At 48.0% G+C, this 26,137-nt stretch overlaps 1 protein-coding gene across 1 annotated transcript in view; it reads right to left on the bottom strand.

The window, feature by feature from the left end:
* MMS22L (MMS22 like, DNA repair protein) overlaps positions 1-26,137 on the bottom strand; it is a 522,815-nt gene that overhangs the window by 329,220 nt on the left and 167,458 nt on the right. The window contains exons 11-12 of the mRNA XM_086926628.1: positions 18,682-18,801; positions 14,681-14,907 (exon numbers count right to left, since the gene is read on the bottom strand). Of these exons, the coding sequence (XP_086782754.1) occupies positions 14,681-14,907; positions 18,682-18,801 (347 nt within the window). The remainder of the gene's footprint in view (positions 1-14,680; positions 14,908-18,681; positions 18,802-26,137) is intronic.

Here is a 26,137-nt window from a genome sequence, read left to right as displayed (position 1 = left end):
CCCGACGCACCACCCTGACGAACCACTCTGTTACAAGTTTAATGTCAGTAGGTAATAAGCAATTTGCCTTCTATGGCAGTCAAAACCCGCCTTACATTTTCTCCTGGAGGTCTGCATTTCACAAGAGATTGCACGCACCAAAAAGTGAGCCACGTCTCTCAAACTTGCCAGGCAAACCTAGCTTGATAGATTTCACTCACACTAGATTAGAGGTGGATGAAGAAGAAGAAAAGAGCAGTTGCCTCATCAATACTCTTCAAGCACTGAAACTTTGAGAATGTTGATGATGCTGTAGGAAGTGGAAAATCAAGAGAAAGCAAAGAATGGCATGACAACCCACACCCCCATGATTTAATTGTTCTCTAAACTGTAGCTGCACCTAAGGACTTAGTCAGCCCTCAAACTGAATGACAGATCCTCGGAAGGCTGAACTCAGTGGATCATGACAAAAACAGTACTGCAACATAAAATCCCTGAAGCGATCACTCTGGGGTACCAATAATTGAAACACCCATCGAGTCTGCAATGTTTTTTTCCTTTTGGGCCTAGCCGTCCACATTATTCAGTTTAATTCTGTGCTATTGGTCGCTTTTAGTCACTGCAGCAGCTTTCAATTCATTCTACTTGCAGATTATACACTTTCCTCTCCTTCAATTAAGAGGCCCAGTCTGTGGCTTAGAAATTCTGCATTGCCTACGACTGCCCCATGACTGGTCTCCAACTTTCTTACATTAAATGGTGATAATACAGAGCTGGGGATCCCAGGCGTAAACTTGAGTTGATTTGGGTAAACCTCCATGTCCAGCAGAGGTGGGAAAATGCCTCAATGTCTACAGTGAAAACAACCTCTCTGTGCAAAAGCAGATTAACAAAGTTTGCTGCAACAGATTTGTACATGTTTATTATGGAAGGTATTACCAATGCGGCCTATGGAGGAGAGTAAAACAGTGATTCAGGTAGAAGCCCTATAGAGATTAGACTTTTGTGGAGCGCGAAATTGTCCTGGCCCAGAAACAACTGCGTGCATGTCAACGCCCAAGTCTTGCACAATAATGTCAGCATCTGGCATCTATAGGTCATCAATCCAATGAAGGGAGTCCATCTTTTTCCCCTTGCTCAGATAATGCTCTGCCACCCCCAAGGCACCAGCCCAGGTATTAGCCTTACAGCAAAGGTGTATGTTGATGTTGCATTTGTCTGTTGTGAACATGTTTAACAAGGTTATACCTTGGGATAGGAGTTGGGGGAATGAATTAGGACATTTATTTAGCAGAGCTGGTCAACAGAATCTAAAAAAAGGCACTTTCTGTTTTAAGGAGGGGTCACGGAGTGAGTTGATTTGTGTATGTAATTTATTTTGGGCCTAGTCACCTACCCCAACCTCTTTCAGCAGGACTTCCTTCTGCCTACTATCGATGAAGCTTCCACTAACATGATGTGGCAAGCATCCTTTATACAGGTCTCTGACATCTGAAGGAAACGATTCAGAGTTTTTTCCCTGGCAGCTAGTTGCAAGAAATGACTATCATATCTTACAAATTACGGCTAAAATAGTGCTTTCATAGAGTGCTCCTTAGGAACAGAGCAGGCTTTAATGAAAGAGAATATTTCATGAAAATGTGTACCAAAAACAGCCACCTTCAACAAATCACCAACAGGGGTCTTTCAATGAAGGGCACCTGGGTACACAGTAAAGAAGCTAATAGAAAAACAAGCATTGGAAATGCAATAGGTCTCGCAGCATTAGAGTTAGTGCTTTTAGAATTGTTTATGGGTTTTTTTTGTAAATCTTTAGCATTTTTGTTTCCTGTAGCCAATGCTAAAGAATTACAAATAAAAAAAGCCACAAACAATTCTAAAAGCTCTAACTCAAATGCTCCGAGACCTATTGCACTGTGTGAGGGTGAGGGGTTGAGGGTGAGGGGTTGAGGGTGAGTGAGGGTGAGGGGTTGAGGGTGAGTGAGGGTGAGGGTGAGTGAGGGTGAGTGAGAGTGAGGGTGAGGGTGAGTGAGGGTGAGTGAGAGTGAGGGTGAGTGAGGGTGAGTGAGAGTGAGGGTGAGGGAGGGTGAGGGTGAGTGAGGGTGAGGGTGAGTGAGGGTGAGTGAGAGTGAGGGTGAGGGTGAGTGAGGGTGAGTGAGAGTGAGGGTGAGGGAGGGTGAGGGTGAGTGAGGGTGAGGGTGAGTGAGGGTGAGTGTGAGTTAGGGTGAGGGGTTGAGGGTGGGTGAGGGTGAGGGGTTGAGGGTGAGTGAGGGTGAGTGAGGGTGAGTGAGGGGTTGAGGGTGAGTGAGGGTGAGTGAGGGAGGGTGAGTGAGTGAGGGTGAGTGAGGGTGGGTGAGGGTGGGTGAGTGAGGGTGAGTGAGAGTGAGTGAGGGTGAGTGAGGGGTTGAGGGTGAGGGGTTGAGGGTGAGGGGTTGAGGGTGAGGGGTTGAGGGTGAGGGGTTGAGGGTGAGGGGTTGAGGGTGAGGGGTTGAGGGTGAGGGGTTGAGGGTGAGGGGTTGAGGGGTTGAGGGGTTGAGAGAGAGAGAGAGAGAGAGAGAGACAGAGAGAGACAGAGAGAGAGACAGAGACAGAGAGAGAGTGAGAGTGAGAGTGAGAGTGAGAGTGAGAGTGAGAGTGAGAGTGAGAGTGAGAGTGAGAGTGAGAGTGAGAGTGAGAGTGAGAGTGAGAGTGAGAGTGAGAGTGAGAGTGAGAGTGAGAGTGAGAGTGAGAGTGAGAGTGAGAGTGAGAGAGAGAGAGAGAGAGAGAGAGAGAGAGAGAGATGTGTATGCCGGGTCTGGTGGCTCAGTGGACGACGGAGTCCGCTGCAGGGACCTGTGATCAACCTCATGGTCACAGTTTTTTTTTTCTGCTCTAGCCCCCCCCCTGGTGCGGCCCTCGGGGACAAACCACACTGTAAATTTGGCCCCCGAGAGAAAGTTTGTGAGTACCCATGATCTAGATGTATGTTTTTAGTTCTTTTAACATATTACTATTTTTATAATTATTGTATATATTATTTCCCTCTTTTATGGTATTTTACCGAAATAAAGAACATGATGATGATGTTATTCTGCTGTACCCCGTCCTCGTGATGCATCACTTTTTTTGAATGTGGAAAGAAGTGTTCCACAGAAAGAGACATCTCCTGTAAATACCTCCAACAACAAAGTGTTTTTTCTTCATCAAAAATTCACTTGCGTCTGGTTTTCTTCTCTATTTTTTGTCTTCGTATTTTTCATTTGGGTTATATGTAAAATACACTTTTGTGCTTTTGATTCCTTACGAGTTAATAAGACCAATAACAGGCCTTAGTTTTACTATTCTTTCTGCTTGTGTTTAAAGCTATTTTAAAAGGTATTAAACACAGGCGTTCAAAACGTAACACATGTTCATGTGCCCATCGAGACATTACAAACACGGAGGTATAGAGGACTGCACTGTAATACGTACTGGAGTAATCACTCACCTTGGGTTCCGGAGTGGTGTGCTAAACCGCAGTAAAGCGCACCAGCGCCTCATCGGAATTAGTAGGCGCTATAGAAATGCAATTACAATAAAATAGTTACATTTATAAAGAGCTTCATACACCTGGAAAGGTCCCAAAGCCTATTTTGCGAACGGGTCTAGTTTCTCTATCGGAGTGCTTGGAAAAAAGACCCTGTCCGTATGTGTAGCAGAGTGCTTTACATAATAGCGTGTCGTCATGTATACTAAGATGGTAGAATACACATTACAGAGGGTTAAAAAGGCGGTAAGTCAGCTCCAGGGTGAATTGGTGCCTATTAGTCTATTTAGAGACCTGCCTGAATTAAGAGCTACTCGGCGGGCAATCAATGTCAGTCTTTTATTACATATCCTAAATGTAAGAGTTCAACAAATGACCCCGTGTGTAAGATCTGTACGAATCTGCTCATCCCTAGAAGTGGCTTTGGAAGAGCAGGGTTTTAAGTTCTTTCTTGAAGAGGACATATGAGATCTTAGTTATAGCTGGGACGATGGAATGCCTAATGTTAGGAGCCTTGCAGAGACTTCTCGGAGTTCTTGGTTTCATGAAGCCTGGAGTTTCCTTATGGAAAAATTCAGCACCTCGAGTGATCACGGGCTAACTGAGTTGACAAACTGAATGTAATTGACACGGCCGGCCGGTCGTGAAACTGAAAGCATGGCCGGCCGGCCGTGAAAGCCTTTGATGCGGCAGGGGAAATGCGAGACGGCGGGAAGGGCAGGGGGCGGAGCGGGTAAACACAGGAACACCTGACCCTCCTGCCTGGGGTGCTCGCAAAGTTCATTTAATGGAGCACATACAATCGACCCCTTTGAATGTATGTATTTAATGTTTGACGTTTTTGTATAGCAGGAGCCAGACTCACAGGGGTAGCAGAGTGCTTTACATAATAGCGTGTCGTCATGTATACTAAGATGGTAGAATACACATTACAGAGGGTTAAAAAGGCGGTAAGTCAGCTCCAGGGTGAATTGGTGCCTATTAGTCTATTTAGAGACCTGCCTGAATTAAGAGCTACTCGGCGGGCAATCAATGTCAGTCTTTTATTACATATCCTAAATGTAAGAGTTCAACAAATGACCCCGTGTGTAAGATCTGTACGAATCTGCTCATCCCTAGAAGTGGCTTTGGAAGAGCAGGGTTTTAAGTTCTTTCTTGAAGAGGACATATGAGATCTTAGTTATAGCTGGGACGATGGAATGCCTAATGTTGGGAGCCTTGCAGAGACTTCTCGGAGTTCTTGGTTTCATGAAGCCTGGAGTTTCCTTATGGAAAAATTCAGCACCTCGAGTGATCACGGGCTAACTGAGTTGACAAACTGAATGTAATTGACACGGCCGGCCGGCCGGTCGTGAAACTGAAAGCATGGCCGGCCGGCTGTGAAAGCCTTTGATGCGGCAGGGGAAATGCGAGACGGCGGGAAGGGGAGGGGGCGGAGCGGGTAAACAAAGACGGACGTGCACGCGCTTTTAAGCTCAATGCGCATGCGCATTGAGCTTAAAAGTCACGGGCACTGCAAGGAATCGCCACGATTCCTTGCAGTGTGGATAAAGAGTGGATAAGTCCCAATACTCTCGCTTGCTCGATGCGCATGCGCATCGACAGGCGAGACCTAATAAGGGAAAACACCAAGGCCAGGCAGCAGTAAGACTGATTCAAGGAAACCCAGCAGACCGAAATAAAAGGACGAACCGAACCCTTCCCCCATCTCCTCCCTAGAAGTAATAGCCTGACCGAGGAAACACAGGAACAATGCTGTCTAAAAAAAAAAGGAGCTGCACCACCACAAAACTTGGGCATGACGTCATGATGTCTGGCCAGCATTTACATAAAAACGTTGAGAAGACAAGCGTCCAATAACATACCTGAACTGGTACAGCGCTACAACTTCCGGGTTTTCCTCTCAAAAAAAGTGAAATGTGGCAGTAAAAAAAAATGAAATTAACACCACGGAACAGAACAAATGAACAAGTCGAAGTTTTCCCACTCAGTAATTTTGTTTTTCATTGCGGTTTTCAACTTTTCTACATTGAATCTGCTAGAATGTGCAGTTTGACTAGTGAAGCATTAACAATGTCCTAATTGGAAGACTATATCACTACTGTATATTTTCGCACATTACAGTAACGGCGCAGCTGGTTCTTAGCTAGGCTTCAGGGCGAATATTATATTGTACAGAGACTATAAAGTCTTCCATTCAAGATACAATAGGAAAGCAATTAATTTTTTGCACGGCAAATTATTACCGACAGGCATTGACGATTTCCACATAGCTATTAATGCTTTGTTAGCTGATAAAACAGAGTTAATCCCCCAAATCGCATTTATGGACCGTTAAATTGTGTTAGGAGTATAACTGATTGATTCAATATACAGAGTACTTCAGGGTGGCCAGTTTTGCAAATGAGGGTAAAATACATTGTTCTAGATTTGAAGACACGTCGTATCCCAGTTCGCTGAGAAAGCTTCGAGGACGTACTGTGCTCAATATGTGGAAACCGACAGTTAAAGTCTCTCCGACCACATTTTCAACTACATTTATTTAAAGTAAATTTCAGGTTTTTTTTTTTAAGTAAAGCAAATTTATGATTCAACTTTTATCGAGAAATGCTATACAGAACACACTTACGGAAAATGTACCACACTGCAACCTAAAAAGACAGTAGGAAAGTTTTTCACTTTAGAAGAATAACATTTACTACCTCCCCCCCAAAATAAGCTACAGAAAGAAAAGTGCTGGAGTTCGAAGGAGTCAGATTTACCAGTCGCAGTTCAAGCTCACAGAAGGGAAATTGCTGGACTTTGATGGGGTCAGAAAACATCGAATCCAAGTAAGGTGATAACAGCTAGTACGGGAGAAGTGTATATAGAAGGAATAGGAAGGAACAAACAGCTATGGGTGAGAGCCACGGAGAGAGTGGTGGTTATAGAGTGGCTACAGCTCCAGGATACAGAATGTCACCACTCAATGAAGGTATGAGGTGCAGCAAAAGAGTGCTTTGCTCAGGAATCCTAACTCCACATGCCAGAAAGGGGAATGCTGTGCTCAACTGTTGAAGAGAGGTTGCAAAACATGAAAGCAGAATCCAGGTGTTTATAGTGAGCATCTCAGCAAACCTTGTAGAAATGTCACTGGTACCATCTCACCAGAATGAAGTTTTAAGAATCAGGATTGTAAAGTTTTTCCCAGGGTGTAACCTTTAAGAACTATTCTTACTAGGATATTAGAGAAAATCAGAGGGCGGGACAGGACTCTAGTCATGAGCATTACTACTCAAATTTGAAACTGTGTATCCCAAAAATCAGCTAAACAAGTCAGATATTTACCTTTGTGCAAAAGGCACGAGATTTGGAGGCACGAGCAGAGAAAGTATCAGAAAGGTAGTGAGATGAGATGGCAAAGTCAAAGATGGTATCTAGTTCCAAAGTGCAGAAAGGGAGATGCGGAGAGGAAAGAGACGTTTGTTTGTGAGGGATGCATGAGGTGGGAGATAGAGGAGCAATGTATGGCCTGTAGGGATGTCCTTATTAGTTGGATTGTTAAAAATAGGACAGAGAAATGCCATTTAAAACATGGGACACCAAGTGCAGAAGAATTTGCAACTGCATAGTTTCCTGGAAAGAAATGAAGGAAAGATAAAGGAGGCCCAGAATGTGGGTCCCAAGCAACTCGTTGGTAAAAAGTCTCTACCACACCACATGCCAAGGAACGGCGTTCGGGAACGGTGATCGATATAATAAAAGCTGTGTATGCACTTGGGTGTCACACACTGTTTCAAAGAGCATTCCCAAGAATAGTACTCACTTAACTGTTTACCGCATTAACTCGCAGCTTTTCTCTTATCCGTTTCCATTATTTTACTAATGCAATTTTTGAACTTTTCAGTGCTTTTTCAATACTTTTAAGATCACATTTGTTCGGCTGTTCCCTTAGTAACCTGGATTCTTTGATACCAATCTTAACATTCAGTGATAATACTCTGCATGTGGGAGAGACTTGCGTTCGTCATCTATTTTTTTAAATTCCTCTTAAACCTCTTCCATCTTTTCCTCACAGAATTTGGGATTGTATATGCGTTTGTCACCCTAACGAAGAGCAGCATACTCTAAATATATTGGGGAACATCATAATAATAACCAAAGATGTAAATCCTGGCCAAGATTTATATTAGGTACAAAAACTGTGTCTAATTTTAGTGCCATTTTTAAAGAAAGCCTAGAAGGCCAGCGATACATAGTGCCTGGCATACAGAACCCAAAGGTGGGGAAGAGCATTTACAGGATTAGATTACACAGTTAGCACCAGTAGTGCAGGACCGTTGGCACACTTCGATTTACACAAAGGTGTTGAAGTTGACTAACACAGAAGGAGGGGAGTCGAGGACTCCTAAGTATCCTCAAGACACTTTAAAATGAGATTTGTGTTCTCACCTGAGCACCAGACAGCTCTCCTGCAAAGTCACAACCCTGCTGAACCCCCTAAACCAATGAACATTAGCTTCTGGCAAACAGTTGACTAAGAAACACAACAGATGGTGGGACTTCTTATTCAGCGCGAGTTGATGATCAGCTATATGAGGGTCCAGCTTTGAAAAGCACCCCACCTTCCTTAGCATGGTGATCAGGTGATCGATTTTAGGTAGACTGGAGAGTTGGGGACACAGTAAGCATTGCATGTGTGATGGGCGACAGCACCTCGGGGCTAGTGAAATGACCAGATTCAAATCACTTTCACAAACAGGTGTTTAATGGTGCACAAAGGCCAAATAATGACAGCAAAAACCAGGTGCCAGCCACTAATTACTACATAATAAGTCCAAAGTATTCTTCAACAGGATGTTCTCCGATTAAAAACCAGCAGCATCCTCCAAATTAGTCAAAGCACGACATAAGCACAGGCAAGAAAAAGCATTAAAAACAAACTGGACCAGGAGACTGGCAGAAGCAGAATGCCACATCTGCTCTGCACATACCATCTGGATAAAACACGACTTTATAATAAAGTACACTGTGTTCATATTGAGAAATTCATGTTGACTAAGCAAGTAAACCCTCAGTTCCCAAAAGCATATGCACTACAGTTTGACTGTTACAGCTCATAAACACAATAGCTTAAAAAACAAAATATTTCAGAAAAACCTTACAGAATCTTAGGAGTCCAAAGAACAACCTAAATTGTGCACGCAGGAGGAGGAGCTACGCGGGCATCCAAGATGGTCGCGTGAGCAGAGAGCTCCCGAGACCCGCGCCGCCCTTCTTTATCTATCCTTCACCTATCCTGGTCATTTCGACGGGCTTTTGCAGCTATATCTTCACTGATACCAACGATCCCTTTTTGGTCGAAAACGGACCCTGGGGACCATTTTTCTGACATCTGCAACTTTTTGGCCTGCCCACGGGCGCGACCGGGGACTCGGCTACCCACTGTGGCCGACCCGTAATTGAACAACAACGGCTGCCTGGCATCTGGCCCACCGGAGGTGTACTGCTTTCACTTTCGGTTTCCAGCCTCATTGTTCTTGTCTCCTCCTACCCTGCCTTCGCCTGCTGCCCTCACAGCCCACGCTTCCTCCGCAGGACTGGCACGGAGGCCGCGATACTCTCACTTCACTGGCACGTCGGAGTTTCGGGATTTTTCCTCCTTCTCGCCGTTTCTCCTGGCTACTTGGCCAACATTGACTGCGAGATGGCAACGAAAGCGGAGGCCGAAAAACGCCGGAAGGCTGCAACCCGGGGGGGATCGATCCAGTCTAATATGATCGAACGCTACACCCAGCCGAGAGGCTCCCCCGGGGTCACGAGTGTGGGTGCTGAAGGACTTCAAACGGACATGCCGTCCTCTTCGGAAGTATCGCTCCAAGATCTTTTGGCTGCCATCACTGGACTTAAGGCCGATATGAGTCAGCAATTCGAAGCCGTAGTGTCCAAAATAGACACGGTGGCGGTGGATGTAACTCTTATTCGGGCCGACTTAGCCAAAACAAATGAGCGGGTGAAGGCTCTGGATCTTAAAACGTCGAGTCTGGTGACGGACATGGCTGAGGCGCAGTCTGAGATTGGTAATCTGCGTGCCTCGCACGATTTGCTGCTCAAGCGGATGGAGGACTATGACAACAGGGCCAGGCGGAACAACATACGCCTAGTCGGAGTGCCGGAATGTGATGGTGCAGTATCGACCGACCTGTTGGTCGAGGAACTTATTGTCGCTCAGTAAGTTCTTTGCCGTAGAGCGCGCCTATCGTTTTCCAGGAGGACAAGTGAAGCCAGGAAACCCACCGAGGCCTATCATTGCGAGACTTTTTCACTACCGGGACAGAGACGCTATCCTCCAGGCCGCCCATAAGCACGGCCCTTTGAAATACGACAATAACTCTGTCTCCATCTATCCTGATTTCACTCCCCAAGTGCAGCGACAAAGATCGGGTTTCCTTGGAGTGAAGCGTTGTTTGAGAGATCAGGGCTTGAAATACGCCATGTTGTTTCCGGCCCGACTACGGATCGAATTTCGAGAACGTGCCTACTTCTTTGATCAGCCTGAACGTGCTGCCGACTGGTTGGACTCGTTGCCGGCAGATGACTCTGGAAGCGGAGGCCCTGGTGGTGCTGAAGGTGGTGCAACGGCCCAGGAGTAATATGGGGCCCCAGAGGTTCTGATTGAGACTATGCATTGTACTGTGTAAATTAACTTCGTGCTTTATTGTACTGCCCGTGGCGGTGCGGGAACGGGTGATTTCTCCCTTCCTCCTCGGGGGGTTCTTTGTGTAGATAATATGGGGCGACAGGCACACTGCAGTTGGGGGTGGCTTTTTAGTCAGCAGGGGTGCAGGGAGGGGGGTGTTGTAACGGGATTTGGTTTTGGGGTTGGTTTCTGGGGACTGGGTTGTGTTTCGTTTAGTTTGTTCTGTCTTGGTTTTCATGGTATTTCACATTTTGCAATGATTTTGATCAGTGGGTTCTGCTGGGGGGTGGGGGTGGAATGTCTTTGTCGCAATGGGGGGGGGGGTGAAATGCGGGTTCTTTCTTGGAACGTAAACGGATTGGGTGATAGGATCAAGCGGGGCATTGTACTGCAATTCTTGAGGCGCCACACCCCAGATGTGGTATTCCTTCAGGAGACCCACTTGATTGGAAATGCTTGCAAGGCCTTGGACCGCCGGGGTTATCGCCTGGTTGCACATGCTGGTTTCACTTCAGGTTCCCGGGGTGTGGGTATCATGATAAAGTCTTCCCTTGCTCTCGCTATTGACGAGGTTATCCTTGATGACCGTGGGCGGTATGCTGCTGTTTCTGGGAGGTGTGAGGGTAAACAGATCGTGTTTGTTGTTGTCTATATCCCCCCGGGACTGCAGGCTACCACTTATGCCGATCTTGGCAGGACTCTCCTTGGGCTTCCGGACGGATTGTTGATCCTGGGCGGAGACTTCAATTCTGTAATGTCCGGTGAATGTGACCGACTTCCCCCTAGGGTGTTGTTGCAGTCCCAGATGTGGCTCAGTGAGATGGCTGCTACTTTTGGCTTGGTAGATGTCTGGCGCTCACTACACCCCACACTCCAGCAATACACTTTTCACTCTGGTGCACATGGTAGTCTCTCCCGTATCGATTATTTTTTTATGTTGGCCTCCACACTGTCCACTGTTCGGGAGATGCGACATCTTCCCCGGGGTATCTCGGACCACTCTCCCTTGCTGATTACGATTTCTGTGGGCGGTCTACTTGGCAACAGGGTCCCCCCGATTCCTTCCTGGCATTTCCGGAACCCCCGGCTCCGCTCAGATTTGATAAAGGCAATAGATTGCTACTTCGCTGAGAATGTGGGCTCGGTCACTTCCCCCACTGTTCTTTGGGAGGCCTTCAAGACGGTTATTAGGGGTTCCGCCCTATCATTTATTGCCGCAGAGCGTAGGGTGAAGAGGGAGGCTGTTGTTGCTCTTGAAACCGAAATTACTGCGCTTGAAGCTGAGCTGGGTGGGAATGACACGCCTGCACTGCTGCACACTCTGGAATTGAAGCAAGCAGACTATAAAGCCTGTGTCACGGAGGCTGCTAAACTGTTGCGAGCGAATCAACTAGGCCGACTGTATGATGTGGGTGACAAGGCTAGCAAGCTCCTTGCGTGGCTGGATAAGACTTAACGTGCGAGTCGAGTTGTACCGGCCATTGTTCGTGAATCTGGTGAGAGTGTCTCTGATCCGGGTGAAATTGTTGATTGCTTTGTGGACCACTTCCGGATGGTTTACACGCCGGTTAGTGATCGAGATGAGGCTGATTCCAGGCTACTGTTGCGTGATATTGCCCTACCCACTGTGTCGGATGAGGACTGTCTTGCCCTGGAGGCCCCGTTTACGGTTGATGAGATTGCCCTCGCTATCCGATCCTTGCGCTCGGGAAAGGCGATGGGCCCCAATGGACTCCCTATTGAACTTTACAAACTTTGTCCCGACAAGATGGCCGCCCATCTGCGTCACATGTTTCTCGAGGCGGTTGAGGCTGGATGCCTCCCCCTTGAGCAGCGCCTCGCTACCATAGTCGTCATTTATAAGGACGGCAAACCTCGTGACCGCTGCACCTCGTACCGCCCTATTTCCTTCCTTAACGCTGAACCCAAAATCCTTGCCAAGGTACTGGCCAATCGGTTGCTTAAGGTGATTTGCGACCTGATCCACCCGGATCAATCCGGTTTCATCCCCCATAGGAACACGGCCCTCAATCTGCGTAGACTCCACAGCGTTCTCGCGAGAGCTCCAATTCTCGCCGAGCCGGCAGTGGTCGCTTCCCTGGACGCCACAATGGCTTTTGACACTATCGAATGGCCCTACCTATGGGCGGCCCTCGCTAAATTTGGCTTTGGCCCCAAATTCATTGCATGGGTCAAGCTCCTCTACGAACGGCCTCTTGCTCAGGTCGCGGTGAATGGTAGATGCTCGGACCCCTTTCCCTTAGGCCGTGGCACACGTCAGGGCTGTCCGCTCTCCCCGCTTCTATTTGCATTGGCTCTCGAACCCCTTGCCGCATGGCTCCGGTGGGAACCCTCTATTAAAGGGATCCGATGGTCCCCAGACCTTGAGGATCGTGTCTCCTTGTACGCGGATGATATCCTCCTTTATCTCACTTCCCCTCAGAAGTCGCTTAACGTTCTTTTCGACGTTCTTACGTCCTTCGGTAAGAACTCGGGACTCATCATTAATTGGACCAAGTCCTGTGTTTACGTTATTGCTGGTACTCTACCGCCTCTACCCCGCAGGTTTCCCATTCTGGTAGCGGCCGACTGCTTTAAGTATTTGGGGATCTATGTATCCTTGACCTCATCGGTCCGCTACGAGCGAAATTTGTATGCTCCGCTCCGTAGACTCAAGCAAGACGTTCGACGTTGGCGCGATTTGCCTCTATCTCCATTGGGCCGGGCGGCTCTCTTTAAAATGATGTCGCTCCCCCGATTTCTTTACGCCCTACAAAATTTTTTCGACCCTGTTCCAGCTCGCTACTTCCGTGAAGTCGAGAGTTTACAGCGACAACTGATTTGGGATGGCCGTGCCCGCATTGCCTTGTCCAAGCTCACGCTCTCCTGGTATGATGGGGGTATTGCGTTACCGGATATTAGACGGTACTACTGGGCCTCGCACCTGAGCGCTATCAACCATGCGACCTATGCTCCGGAGCCCGCTCCCTCCTTCGCCTTGGATAAGCTATTGTTGCCCGGTGGCAATTTTAATAGGGCTCTGTATTCAAAGGCACCCTTTCGACTCCTTACGGGCCCGACGAAATGTGCGGTGCGGGCGTGGAGGGACGCTACCGTGGCCACGGGCTGGGGTGGTAGGCTGACACGTAAGACGCCACTGTATGATTCGGAACGGTTGGGCAACCTGTGGAAGACAAAAGGGTTTGAGAAATGGGACATGATTGGGATCAGCACGGTGGAGGACCTATGGGCACGGGACGCGGTTAAGTCCTTTGAGTCGTTGAAACTGGAATACCGGCTTGCTGACAGAGAGCACTTCCGGTACATGCAAGTGAGGCACGCCTTGTCTTCCGTCTTTCCACCTGGCACCGACATTCCGCAGTCCTCCCCCTTGGAGGATCGAGTTCTAGACGGCCACGTCCCGGATAGTACCATCTCCTTAATCTACAAAAAGCTTATTAACAACAGAGCTGACCAACTCGAGAAGCTCCGGGCTGCCTGGACGGCTGACGGACTTGAATTAGACGACGAGGACTGGCAGTCAGCTGTGTCCTCCCCTAAGGAGGTGGCTATTCCGGCACGGCTTCGCTTTGTCCAGTTGAAGGTCCTCCACCGTGTGTATCTGACTGGAGTGCGTCTGGTGCGAATGGGTTTGGTTTCGGATGGACGATGCAGGTGTGGGATGGATGGTACCTTTCTTCATGTTCTGTGGGAATGCCCGATGATTGCAGCGTATTGGTCCAAGGTGCATGATGTTATGAGTCGTGTCACTGGGATCCCACTGCTTCCCGAAGCACGACGTTGTCTGTTGAATGTGTGGGAACCGTCTGATTGTAATGCTGCCCAGACACTTTGGGTTACCCTGGGCAATATGGTCGCAAAGAGGGACATCGCGCAGCTCTGGGGCTCCCCTAGATTACCATTGCTCAGTGCCTGGAAAGAGAACATGGACTGGTCCATGTTCCGAGAGAAGACGGTGTATGAGGCTCGGGGGCGTCCAGGGAAGTGGTCCAGAGTTTGGGCTCCGTGGAATACTTATCGCGGAGATATCTGCCCCCCTCCGCTTGACTATGAGGTCCCTCTCCCCTCCTCTCCATGATTTACGTTCCTCCCCCAATTTCACTACATGTTTTGTTTTCCCGCTCTTGCTCGCCCACCCCTTGCCAGAATCCTTTTTACCGCGCGCTTTTCCCCCCCCTCCCCCAGCGACCCTTGCCACTATGATACCATGTGTTTGTGTGTTGTTGTCCTCTCGACAAAAACATAAAATTAAACCTTTCTTATCCTACTTGTATGATACTATGCTCTATTCGATAATGTGGACTTGAAGGATTGCTTCGGCAACGTGCTGTCTCATAATCTACTTTTCACTCAGCCTGTTTATGTCATAGCGGCCGGCCCTGCGGGGTTGTAGGCAGACGCTGTGTATTGTGCATTCGTAAATAAAGGTTTTAAAAAAAAAATAAATAAATAAATAAATTGTGCACGCAAGCAGAGAAGAGGAAATATGTACCCACCGTCCCTTGATTTGCTTCCACGGTTGAGAACCGCCGCTCTCTTTGGCTTTCTTCATCAGTTGAGCCAAAATGCGCAGAAAAATGTGGAAGCTGCTTTCGGAATTGTAGAGGTCAGATCCTTGTTCATCACTACAGCATCTCTTCGCCCCCTCAAGCATGGAAAAGGGAGATTTAATCACACTTGCCAATCCTTTCAAGCCGAGCCAGGGAATGTGAAACGAACTGTTCTGAAAAAAGTTTAATAGGAAAAAAGGAACTTAACGGGACTGTAATTACATTTTACCAGATTAACAGAAATACACAGCCAAAGTAAATGTACATTACAGAATTACAACACTAATCGCTAACTGAAGCAATGTTAGATGGGGGTGTGGCCAGGCCAGCCAAGATGGCGGACACAACTTGCTAGCCCTCCTACCAATGGCCCGTCACACCGATTGCAATCCATGTTGCTGACCTGGCATCACTGCGGGTCCTCAGTGCTAATGACAACCTGAATGCAGCGTTCCCACAAAGGGGACAGGAATTCACTCCTGAGCCAACCGTGCGAGAGAAAGAGGCTGTTTGCTCGACGGGCGGCCCACCAGCAGAAGAGAGTTGCGGCATTCCCTGGGAAAAAACAAACAAATCCCTAGCTCTAAACTGAACTGGGATAGGGCGGTGGCAGGAAACCCTGCACATCCCGAAGGCCTCGGGGGGCCTTCCGATGGACCTCCTGACAGTCCTGGGTCTCTGAACTGGGGAACGGCATTGGGCCATGAGCCGGTCCCCCGCTAATCATGGGCCTGCCCTCCCGCTAATCACGGGCCTGCCCTCCCGCTAATCACAGGCCTCATCTTTGTACTCCACGTCAAAGGGTGACCTGTACGGGAACGAGTGGTCTAGACGGCCGACAAGGTTGCCCTTGACAAATCCCACGAACACCCATTTTGAGAGCAAGAAAAAGTGCAAAACTCAAGCAAGCTGACAAATGTGACTTCAAAGGATCCACTTTGCACAGGAGTACACCAAGCGGCAAACTTATTCCACCTTCCAGAGTACACCGCCACGCTGGAATGACAGTCTGCATAGAAAATAGCATGTACCACATTCACTGGCAATTGGAATGTAGCTAAATTACCCAGCTCACTCTCCAGCCATGAAGGTGGAGGCTCTGGAGGTTGGGATGCAGGACTTGCCTTTCCTGCTGGTAACGGAGATTCCCATCTGAATGGGAGATGGATCAGAGAGCACAGGTTTGCTACTAGCCAAACTCTGTGTTAGGAGTTCAAGACCAGAGTCACAGTGCTTCCAGATAGAGAATCTGCAACCCTATTCCTTTCTGTTTGCTGATCTACCACAGAACAGTTGCAATGCCCATCAAGATCTGGACCAACTCACTGCGAAGAAACGAAAGGAAGGCCTTGAGAACCAATCTAATTGCTCTCAGCAAGCAAACCCCCCCAAACCATTGATTTTACTTGTAGTCCAATGGGAGATGGGGGTTGCTGGCCAATGGTCCATGTAGATGCCCTGCTTGTCTTGACTCACTCTTACACGGATTCTGTCTTTCCCCCAAATAGCTTGATGCAGTTGAACGGCAGCCCCAACGGGGTGGACGGTACCACCGAAGAAAACCCAGAGGCCCTGAGCCAAGCATGGCATCTGAGGGTTACCAAAGACCCCATAGCCCTGGCTATATAGTCTGTTGAGTTGAGGGTAGACAGAATAATTGGGCAGGATTAAGTCAAATCATATCTTGGGCCCTGCCGGTGAGCCAGCAAATTATCAAGTGAGTGTCTTGCTCACATCCTCCGGCTTCTTGATTCCCTATCTGCTGGTGCAGCAGTGAAAGAATAGGAAGGTTGGGAAGGGGCGTTGGGGGGGGGGGGGGGGGGGGGGGTCATTTACAGAAGCAATTGTCTTGAACAACTAGGCTATCCGGAGACGGGTGAATAGACAGATTTCCAGAAGCAGTCCAATATCACCCGGCTATCGTTCTTTTCCTGCCCAAATCTACCATTGGCATCATCTAGATCCTGATAAACATTTGTGTCTTCCAGTAAAAGAAGGCAGAAGCCCACTTTCTCTATCCAGCCTTTAAATGTCAAAAGGATCTGAATCATTGCGAACGTGATCATGAATGGTCTTTCTGAATGAGGACCTTTGGGGTTGTTTCTCCCTGTAAGATTGCTTCTTATTGTGGCAGTGTGCCTCTCGTCTGGATCTATGAGGCATAGCACTGGCATTAGGAAGAATTTGTTCATAATCAAGTGGCTGCGCGTGGCGCCATGGTCAGTTCTGATAAAATAGTCAACAACGTCAAAGGAGGCGCTGGGGCCGGGTGTGAAAATTACACAGACATTGGCACTGATGGAGCTGGTTGACGAGCACAGGTATTCGACTCCCTGAGCTATGTGAAGTAATGTAGTTCATGTTCTAGGCTTCAAACAAGTACATGGGAAAAATGAGGAGTTCCCTAGTTGTTGTTGCTTTGCATCCAGTATTGTATTTCCCTCTAACAGAAGGATGTGTTCAGTATGCACAGGGTCCCCAGAAATAAGCCTTGCTGTTCTCAGAAAACACATAATAGTCTGTGTACCAGCAAAGCTCACCACCTGAACAGCGCTCTGGCATGGACTAAGTGCTTCCTAACTGCTGTAGCCAGAAGCTTCTATGAGGCACTAGATGACTACTTTAAAGGCTATGGCATACAACTTCACACTGGTCCTCTTTCCGTTTATATGGCCAAGTGCTTGAGTCTACATGTCCCATTACAATAATGAAAGACTTGTGACTGGATATTGTTATATTTTGACTGGATTCTTCTCAGTCCTGTTCCTGAGGTTGCTGACATGTTAATAAGAGATTCAGTCATTTAGCAAAGGTTGCCATGCAATGTCTAGCACTAGGTTTACATCCGAGGACACAGTGGCATGATAGACACTAATTCTAGGATTAAAGAGTTGCAGTACCGTGCTAGATAGGTGTTGTTTACCAAACAGCGCAAGCTGTCTAGGTGCAAAAGGACTATTGTGGACTTACCAAGAATCTACAGGGAACTTAAGCCCGCCTTTTGCTTATTGTTGTATGGCTTTATTGTCACTCATTTGCTTGCTTCTTATTTGATGGCTTTTCTTCCCCCAGCTTGTTCATCTTATGTTTGTTCCTCCTCTGGAGTAAAATTTCTTTGCTAGCTCCCAACTTTCTTTTCCTTTTTAGTTAAGCACTCCATGAAACTACAGGTGTTTTCCAGTTCGTTTTGTAGGCTTCCACCCTCAAATGCCCAAACCTCTCACACTCCTTGTTGCGGTCTCACATGTATTTTGCTCGCTCTTGTCTACTTCTTCCTGCCCCACAGAGCTGTGGTGCTCTCTCCCTCATGTGCTTCTCCACCGTGGTGCTCTCACACTAGTTCTCTGTGTTGCTCTCACTTGCCCGTGTTTCTCTCTCTGCATTCTTGCCTCCTCCATCTTCTCCGATACTGTACAGCATCACCAAAAGACACTGACAAACACAATAGGTCCCAATGGCAGTACTTATTGGCTTTGCTAATGCTTGTTTTAGCATGTGACTGAGACTAATTAGGCCACATTTATCGGCAGGGTTGCTGGTGACTGTGAACCACTTCAAAGTTTCATAAATAGGAGAAGAAAGATAAAGCAGTCACTATGCAATAATTATGCAGTAATCAAAGCCCTTGCCCACAAGACTATTCTGTGCTGCGCAAGAAGAGGATCTGCAACGAGGGATGCAATGACAACTGGTGCATTCGATTAAATTATAATTCATCTGGTTCCACAGGGAATCCTTTTCAACCAGACAGTTTGTCTCTCCAAATTACTATAAGCAGTAAATCTTTTATCTACAACTGTGGGTCTTTATGGTAAAATTGCTGAGAGTAAACTTATAGGCTGCAGTGAAGAAGGACTAAGTTAATTATAAAACGTAAAAAGGTGCCATAATGTTCTCGACCAGCATCTTCAACTGTTTGTAATTACAACTTTATGCAAAAGAATTACCAGATTCTTGCTGTAATATTCCCAAGGGATGGTCACAATACACAGGTTTGGTTCCCAGATCCTGCAGAGAGTCAAGCAGCAGAGAAGATGCATTCGAAGCTGGTCTTCCAGTATGCCACCCTTGCAAGAAAAACAAAACCATGTGTTAAAATTCTTGACTTAAATTCTTAAAATCAACCAAAAAATAGCAGTAATTCTTTCAACTGTAATACCTTGCGAATCCTAAGTCTACTCGATGGTCGCCTCTGTGGAGAGTACTTCCATTAACCATGATCATATGATATTAGGAGAAGAGCATCTCGTGGTCAAGGCAAAAAAGCCACTGGTCACAAAAAGTACTTTTTCAGTCGGGATTCTTTTTTACCAAGTTATGAAAAATTAGCACAAACACTGCTTTGCAGAGAAAATAAGGGTATATCGGAGCTTATTCAATAGCCTAAACACGATTATACTGCGATGGATTCAAAGTTATTTTTAAGAGGTCTGTTGCTTGTGCATTAAAGTTTATGAACTATGAATAATAAGATGGAGCAAAGCATAATTCGGAAAATGCATCTTGCAGAGATGCAAAGGGCCTAGCCATATTGCCTGGTAGACTTGGAACATTGTCATAGAGTGCAAGCCTGCTTGTAGCGTGTGAGAAGTTGGCCTGATATATGATGTCTCCAATTCTGGGGGCACCTTGTATCAGTCCAAACAATCCCTTATGGTGATGGTTGTAAGTTAACCTTATAGACAAGCTATCCTAAGGGTAGCATGGACTTAGCAGCTTTAAAGGCTTAACTCAAGAGGTCGTGTTAAGCTAGCTGTTTTACCAATCACAATCCTGTAATATCAAATGAAAGGACACCACACAAGTTATATATTATAAAAATATATGTATTCAGTACTAGAATAATCCTCTGTACTCTTTATGAGTTCAGAGGCACAAGCGCTTAAACAAAAGCACAGTTAAACATATAAAAGTTGCACAATTATGGAGGAGGCCAGTGGGCCACGCAAACCATATATTAAAAAAGTGGTATAAGAGATACCAATCGAACAGTGGTTAGGCCTAGGGCCAAGGGAATCCCTGGGAGCAGTCAGGACTAGCAATGCTGAAGTCGGGAAAAGCCCGCGGGATTCGGGTGCAGCGCTTAAAGCACACACATGCACCAATGCAATGTCAATGGTGCGTAAAAGTTATAAAGTTACTGCAAAAGGAGACTTCCGCTTAACCTAAAGGGATGAAACTTTAGACACATATACTAGAGGTGTGTACCAGTACAGGAGCACCGGCGTTGCTGAGTTACCTCACCCACAGGAAGCGGGTGCACAGGTACGAAGTAGTGTCGGGTTTCGTCACGCAGATTGATGGTGCCTGAAGATGAAGATGCTGCAGGCGTCGAGAAGGGAAGTGTCCGGTGTGATCCAAGGGTGGATCGAAGATAAAGATGATCTGAAAGCAGAGGGGTCAGAGTCTGGGTCACTCAGCAGTGACCAGGGTGGAACCAGGAAGGAACCAGGCAATGCCGGGCGCAATCAGGACGATGTCGAGTAGCTTCTCTCCGCTGCAACGTGGACTCTGGGGCACCGAGGATGTCCAGGAGTGGATCACGAGCTGTCCCACGAAGGCTCTCGCTGTCGGCGGTGTCGGCTTCCGGATTGGAGCAAACAACCCTTGGCAAGCGCAACCCACGCAGGACTCGAAGATCGCTTAATACTCGGACCAGGAAGGTCAGAGCGGGTGCTCCTTTTCAGGGGAGCGAGAGCCAGTCCAGAGCAACCGGACTGGCAAGTCAAATTCAAAGGTTCGTCGGTACTGGGGTCACAAGCCAACGGACAAGTGACCGGACCAACGCGTTGAGCCAAAAAGTGCAGAACGGCCCCACGCAGCACTCGGTGAGTGTAGAGGGGTGAGCTTCGGTGCAGGAGTGACTCAGGGCTGGGGCGTCTCAAACCCCAATGCACAGCTTCGAGGGTGCCTCGGGAGCTGCACGGTCAGCGCCTCATGGCCTTTCCAAGATGGCGGGCCCCACGCTTCAGGTCGCCTCCACAGTTCTCAGCTCTGCAGGGACTGTGGATCGGCTGTTAGAAGGCAGGCACGCTGGGTCTTGTCGAACTCTGTCGCTCGAATTCTGGCGGGAACTGCAACAAAGCAAACGACGAGGTGCTGGATGGTGCCTGTTTGCACAGGGTGGTCACTCCTTGACCACAAAGGAGATTCTTCAGTCTTCTACATCGAGTAGGATGTCGAAGGGTCCAGAGTTTAGTTTCATAAGTTTCAGTCAGGATAATCTGAATGCTTGGGCATTGCTCCCACTCTTATACCAATCTGGTGGGCTGGATTACCTGCTAGGTCCCTCCTATGGGTGGGACCCAGGAAGGGGGTGGTTACACCCCTTTCCCTTTGTCCAGGGTCGGGCTGGGACTGCATCTGGTGAGCCCCAGAACCGGTTTGACCGGATTATGCTAGGGGACGCCTTGTGCTCCCCAGGCACTGTCTGGTTTCTTTCAAACCTCCCTGCTACAATCCACTATCTCCTGTCTGGGGTGGTGTGACATCTCCCTGTGACAGGAAACCCTTTGTCCAGGCCTCCTCGACTGAGTTTCGGTCAGCAGCAGGAGGTCAGACTCGTGTCTGTGGCAGAAGCGTCCATTTTGTGATGCTGAGGCTCTTTTAAAAATAAACCGCATTTCAGTAAAGTAACATGTCTTCTCCCTCTAGAAGGGTGGAATGCTACCCCCATCGTCAGGACTGGCGAGGGGGTAGTATTCCAAAACGTATGACACCAAACACGACATATTTTGATAATGTCAAACCAAAGTTAGCACATAACCGCGATGGATTATAATGCACTTAATAGTATATGGTATGGCATTATCCCGGAACAGCTTAGGGAATTGGTCCCGACAGCTGCAGACAGGCTCAGCTCATGCAAGAGCACCACCTCACATAAAACCAAGCACTCTGCCTCCAGGATTGTTAAGGCCTGCCATAGGAGTGTCTTATAGGTATATATGTGTCCAGATATAGATTTAGATATAGGTATACTATATCTAAGCAAGGGGTGATTACACCTCCTTACCCCAGCTGAGTGATCAGCCAGTTGTGTCGATTTAAGTACCAGCCAGGGGTGGCAAAAGTTATGCTGCGGCCCGGGTAGGCCTTGTTGGCGCCTATGCCATGAGCACCTATAGTGCATGGTACAGGGGCTGACAAGGAGTCCAGTTCCAATTGGGTTATGTACCTATAGTACATGCAGTCCATTTTAAGGAGAGATCAGCTAGCCTGGTGCCCTGATTAGCAGGGAACCAGGCCAACTAAGTTGAAAACCAGCTAAACACAAGGCAAAAAATCTGGGGTAACCATAGTCAGGTGTCCACCTTCCTACATAGCGGACAACCACAATTTTCTGAAGATGACACCAAAGACCACTATTTGAGAGGGGCTGCATTTTCCACTATTGCAATCTTTTAACTCCTGTACCACTGAAGGTACGATTCTAACGTGAGCCTTCAAGTTGGGTATCAACCTGTGGGGGGTCACTTTCTCAATATGTAACTACAATTCCTGACTTCTAAGAAGTTTGTTGTTCGGCGCATGTGCCTGTACTGCCCTTAACCGAAATGTGTCTATTTACATAAGGCATAAAGGTAAGGCAATAAAACTAATACACCAGTATTTTTACTTCACTATTTTCTGTATGCTCAAGTTGGTCCCAACACAAGTGCTATTTCCACAGTAAAGGCAGGTTGAACAGCAGTGCTAGTATTTATGTTGAATAACACAGCATGCATATATTGGCAAATGTTTGACTAAGGAAGAATTTTACCTACGTCAGTAAGATATTACATAGTGCAAGCTCTGCCTTTTTGGTCACTATTTCCTGAATTTCTAAATAAAACGAAAATATGTATGCATAACTGGTCCATGACCGAGAATTAAAATAGTGGAGAAAAAATGGTAAAGATGTGCTTGACAAAAGGCACTGAACATTTTTTTCCATTTACCATTCTTTCAAAAGACATCATCATGGCATTACAGGGCTTGTTGGTGCCGATTGCTGTGGAGGGCCAGGTCGGGTGCCATCTTTGGTGAGTCCCGGACCCCTGCTGGACTCGAGTTTGCGGTCCAGCTGGGGGAGGGGCTTGGGCCTTAAATAGAATCCGATTCCGCAGGCCTGTGCGACTGATCAGGGTGGTGGCAGCACCTTGCTACATCGTTTTGGAAAGGCGAGCAGACTGCGAGAGACTCTTCTGCTCACTCGCTCTCCGCAGTATCTCTGCAATAGCTTATTTTGAAAAGTTTTACAAACAATTGATTTAATAATTGTGCTGTGTGCTGATTAACTAATTGTACCGTTTTAAAATCTTTGTGCGCCTCTTCCCGGCCTCCCTGTGCCCCGTTCCACGCAGCTTGTTGGTGCCGATTGCTGTGGAGGGCCAGGTTGGGCGCCATCTTTGGTGAGTCCCGGACCCCTTCTGGACTCGAGTTAGCGGTCCAGCTGGGGGAGGGGCTTGGGCCTTATATAGCGATGCACCTTAGAACGCGCAGCGGTCTCGTGCAGCGGGCGCGCCGTCTGCGCGCCAAAGGAGCGCCAAAGGAGGGCCCGTCTGTGCCCGTCCGTGCCTCGGACGGGCCCAGGGCCAGCCATTCTGCCCGGTATCCCTCCTGCAGGAGTGTGACCGGTAGGGTCAGTTATTCTCGTAGTGACCTTCTGAAGCTTAATTCGGCAGCTGGAGGGGGTCTCTGCACGCGGGCGGGGCGGGATTGCACTATTGGGAAGTGTACAAATTGTGGTTTTTTTGCCCCAGCCTATTCTACCCACACGATTAGGCAGTGGATAAGGCCCTACTGCGATTAAGGCAGGGTTAATTAATGCTAGATCCATGGTAAAACACACGGCTGATATTTTTTAAACACTCGCCGACGGACAGCTAGAGCTCCTCTTTATTACGGAGATGTGGCTTACCAACACATGTGCTCCGATCATGGAACTCGCTGTCTCTAGAAGTTTTAAGATTACTAGAGTTGACAGGATCACAGGCAGAGGGGGCGGGCTAGCAGTAATTTATAGGGAGGGGTGGCACTTCTCCACTGAGCAGTCCGATGAAGTGGCTGACGGAGAAGTACTTCATTTCTCTCTCATTATCAATTCTCATTTTACCCTGGGAGGATCACTGATTTATAGGCCTCCAGGCTATGCTAGCCACTTTATTGATGTTTTGGAGGAGTGTATAGTGCCAAGGGCCCTGAGCTTTCCGAAATTTCTTCTGGTAGGCGACCTCAATATTCATGTAGATGTCCCTGACTCTACTGAGGCCCGCCGCTTGGGGGAAAGTTTCGATTTGGCTCAACTTAAACAGTGGGTGGATTCTCCGACCCATGTTGGTGGTCACCTCTTGGACCTAGTCTGCTCTAACTTTCCCATCAAGGCACTAAGTTCAGAAAAAGTGACGTGGTCTGATCACGATCTTATTAGGTTTTCATGGGAGGTGGAGGATGTAGGCAGAACAGCTTATGCACTGCCCATAAGCCACCCCCAGAAGATCAATTTGGTTGCGTTCGGCCAAGCCCTATCTAGAGCCCGCCCGACGCTTACCCCCGAGATAGGCGAGGCGGTTAGTGGCTTTAATGGGTGGGTGCTGCAGGCGGCTGATACTTCTACGAAACATACTACCATGTCAAGGCTCCGCCGCACCCCCTCCCAACCCTGGTTCTCCCCCGATTTGAGGGTGTTGAAACTGGAGTGTAAAAAGTTGGAGCGAGCGTGGAGACACGAATATAGCTCGGAGACAAAGGCCGCCCTGCGTACAGCCCAAAATGTCTACTATACCGCTATTAAGACAGCTAAAAGCAGCTACTATGCAGGGAGAATCGCTAGAGCGGAAAATAGCAGTAGAGAGATTTTCTCTATTGTTAAAAGCTTTCTATCCCCTGCTGCTGACACAGCCACATTCCCTTCCTCCATTCAATGGTGTGAGGAATTGTCTGACTTTTTCATTAATAAAATAGCAAAGATTCAGAAGGACCTGCTTTATGCGCTGCCAGAAGTCAGCACAGTGGCTGGTTCCCCCCCTATGCTATGTCATTGCGGTACCCAGCAGTTCACAGATTTTTCTGTAGCTGCTGAATGTGATATATTGACACTTCTTCAGTCCCTCAAATCGGGCTCACCCTCAGACCCTTGCCCTGCCCGGGTGCTTTCAGAAGTAGCCAGTACTGTATGCAGTGAGGTCACCCAGATAGTGAATCTTTCTTTATCCTCAGCAACGGTTCCTACAGGCTGGAAGCAGGCAAAGCTTTTGCCGCTCTTAAAAAAACCAGGGCTGGATGCTGCTGTTCCAGGGAACTATCGTCCTATATCCCTTCTGCCAGCATTGGCAACAATCTGTGAGAAAGTGGCTTTTCGCCAACTCGAGAACTTTGTTGAGACCTCTAATACCCTGCATCCTGCTCAATCGGGATTCAGGGCGGCCTACAGCACTGAGACAGCTCTGGTTGAAATGGCGGAGGCAATCCGGGAGTGTTTGGACGGTGGCGGCAGAGCGGTCCTGATTCTTCTGGACCTCTCTGCCGCGTTTGACACCGTTCCCTACGAGCTCCTCCTCGCCAGGCTGTCTGCGATCGGCATTGGTGGTTGTGCCCTGGCCTGGCTAACATCGTTCCTGTCAGATAGGACACAACAGGTCTGGATGCCGGCCCATGCCTCAGAGCCCAAACCACTTCTCACTGGGGTCCCCCAGGGCTCCACTCTTAGTCCCCTACTGTTCAATGTTTACATCACTCCCCTGGTTTACCTGGCGGAACAGTACGGGGCTAAGATTAATGTTTATGCAGATGATACACAATTGTTGTTCACCTGACCGGACGATCTTCTGGATACCACAGCAGTCCAGCTCTGTCTGTCCTCAGTCTTTCGCTGGCTGACTATGGCCCAGCTGAAATGCAATGAGGACAAATCCGAGGTCCTCTTCTATGGTTCTTTTCCTTCCAGCTTTAAAAATTCGCTATGGCCCCCGAACATTTCCAGTCCTAAGGTGATGGGTGGCCCCGCAAAAAATCTTGGCATATGGTTTGGGGAGGATTTAAGATTCGATGATCATATAAGGAAACTATCAGGGACATGCTTTGCTACCCTGAGAATGCTGCGAAGATTCTTCCCACTGCTTCTCAGAGAAGCAAAAGAGACTGTTGCCCGAGCTCTCACTTTATCGAGACTGGATTATGCGAACGCTCTGTTCAGCGGTATCCCTGCTTATCTGGTTAAACGCCTACAGGTCATCCAGAACGCCGCTGTCCGCCTCCTGTTTAATGTTCCGAGATGGAAGAGCGTTCGCCCCCACATGCGCAGCCTTCATTGGCTGCCAGTGGCACAGCGCATTCTATTTAAATCCCTAGTGCTCTCGTTTAGAGCAACTCATGATCAAGGGCCAGCCTATTTGAAGAAACGGTTCACCTTCTATGCCCCTC

Source organism: Lissotriton vulgaris, chromosome 6, assembly GCF_964263255.1.
Source record: "Lissotriton vulgaris chromosome 6, aLisVul1.2, whole genome shotgun sequence".
Lineage (NCBI taxonomy): Eukaryota > Metazoa > Chordata > Amphibia > Caudata > Salamandridae > Lissotriton > Lissotriton vulgaris.
The sequence above is the reverse complement of the archived record's forward strand: the minus strand, read 5'-3'. Positions and strand labels throughout refer to the sequence as shown.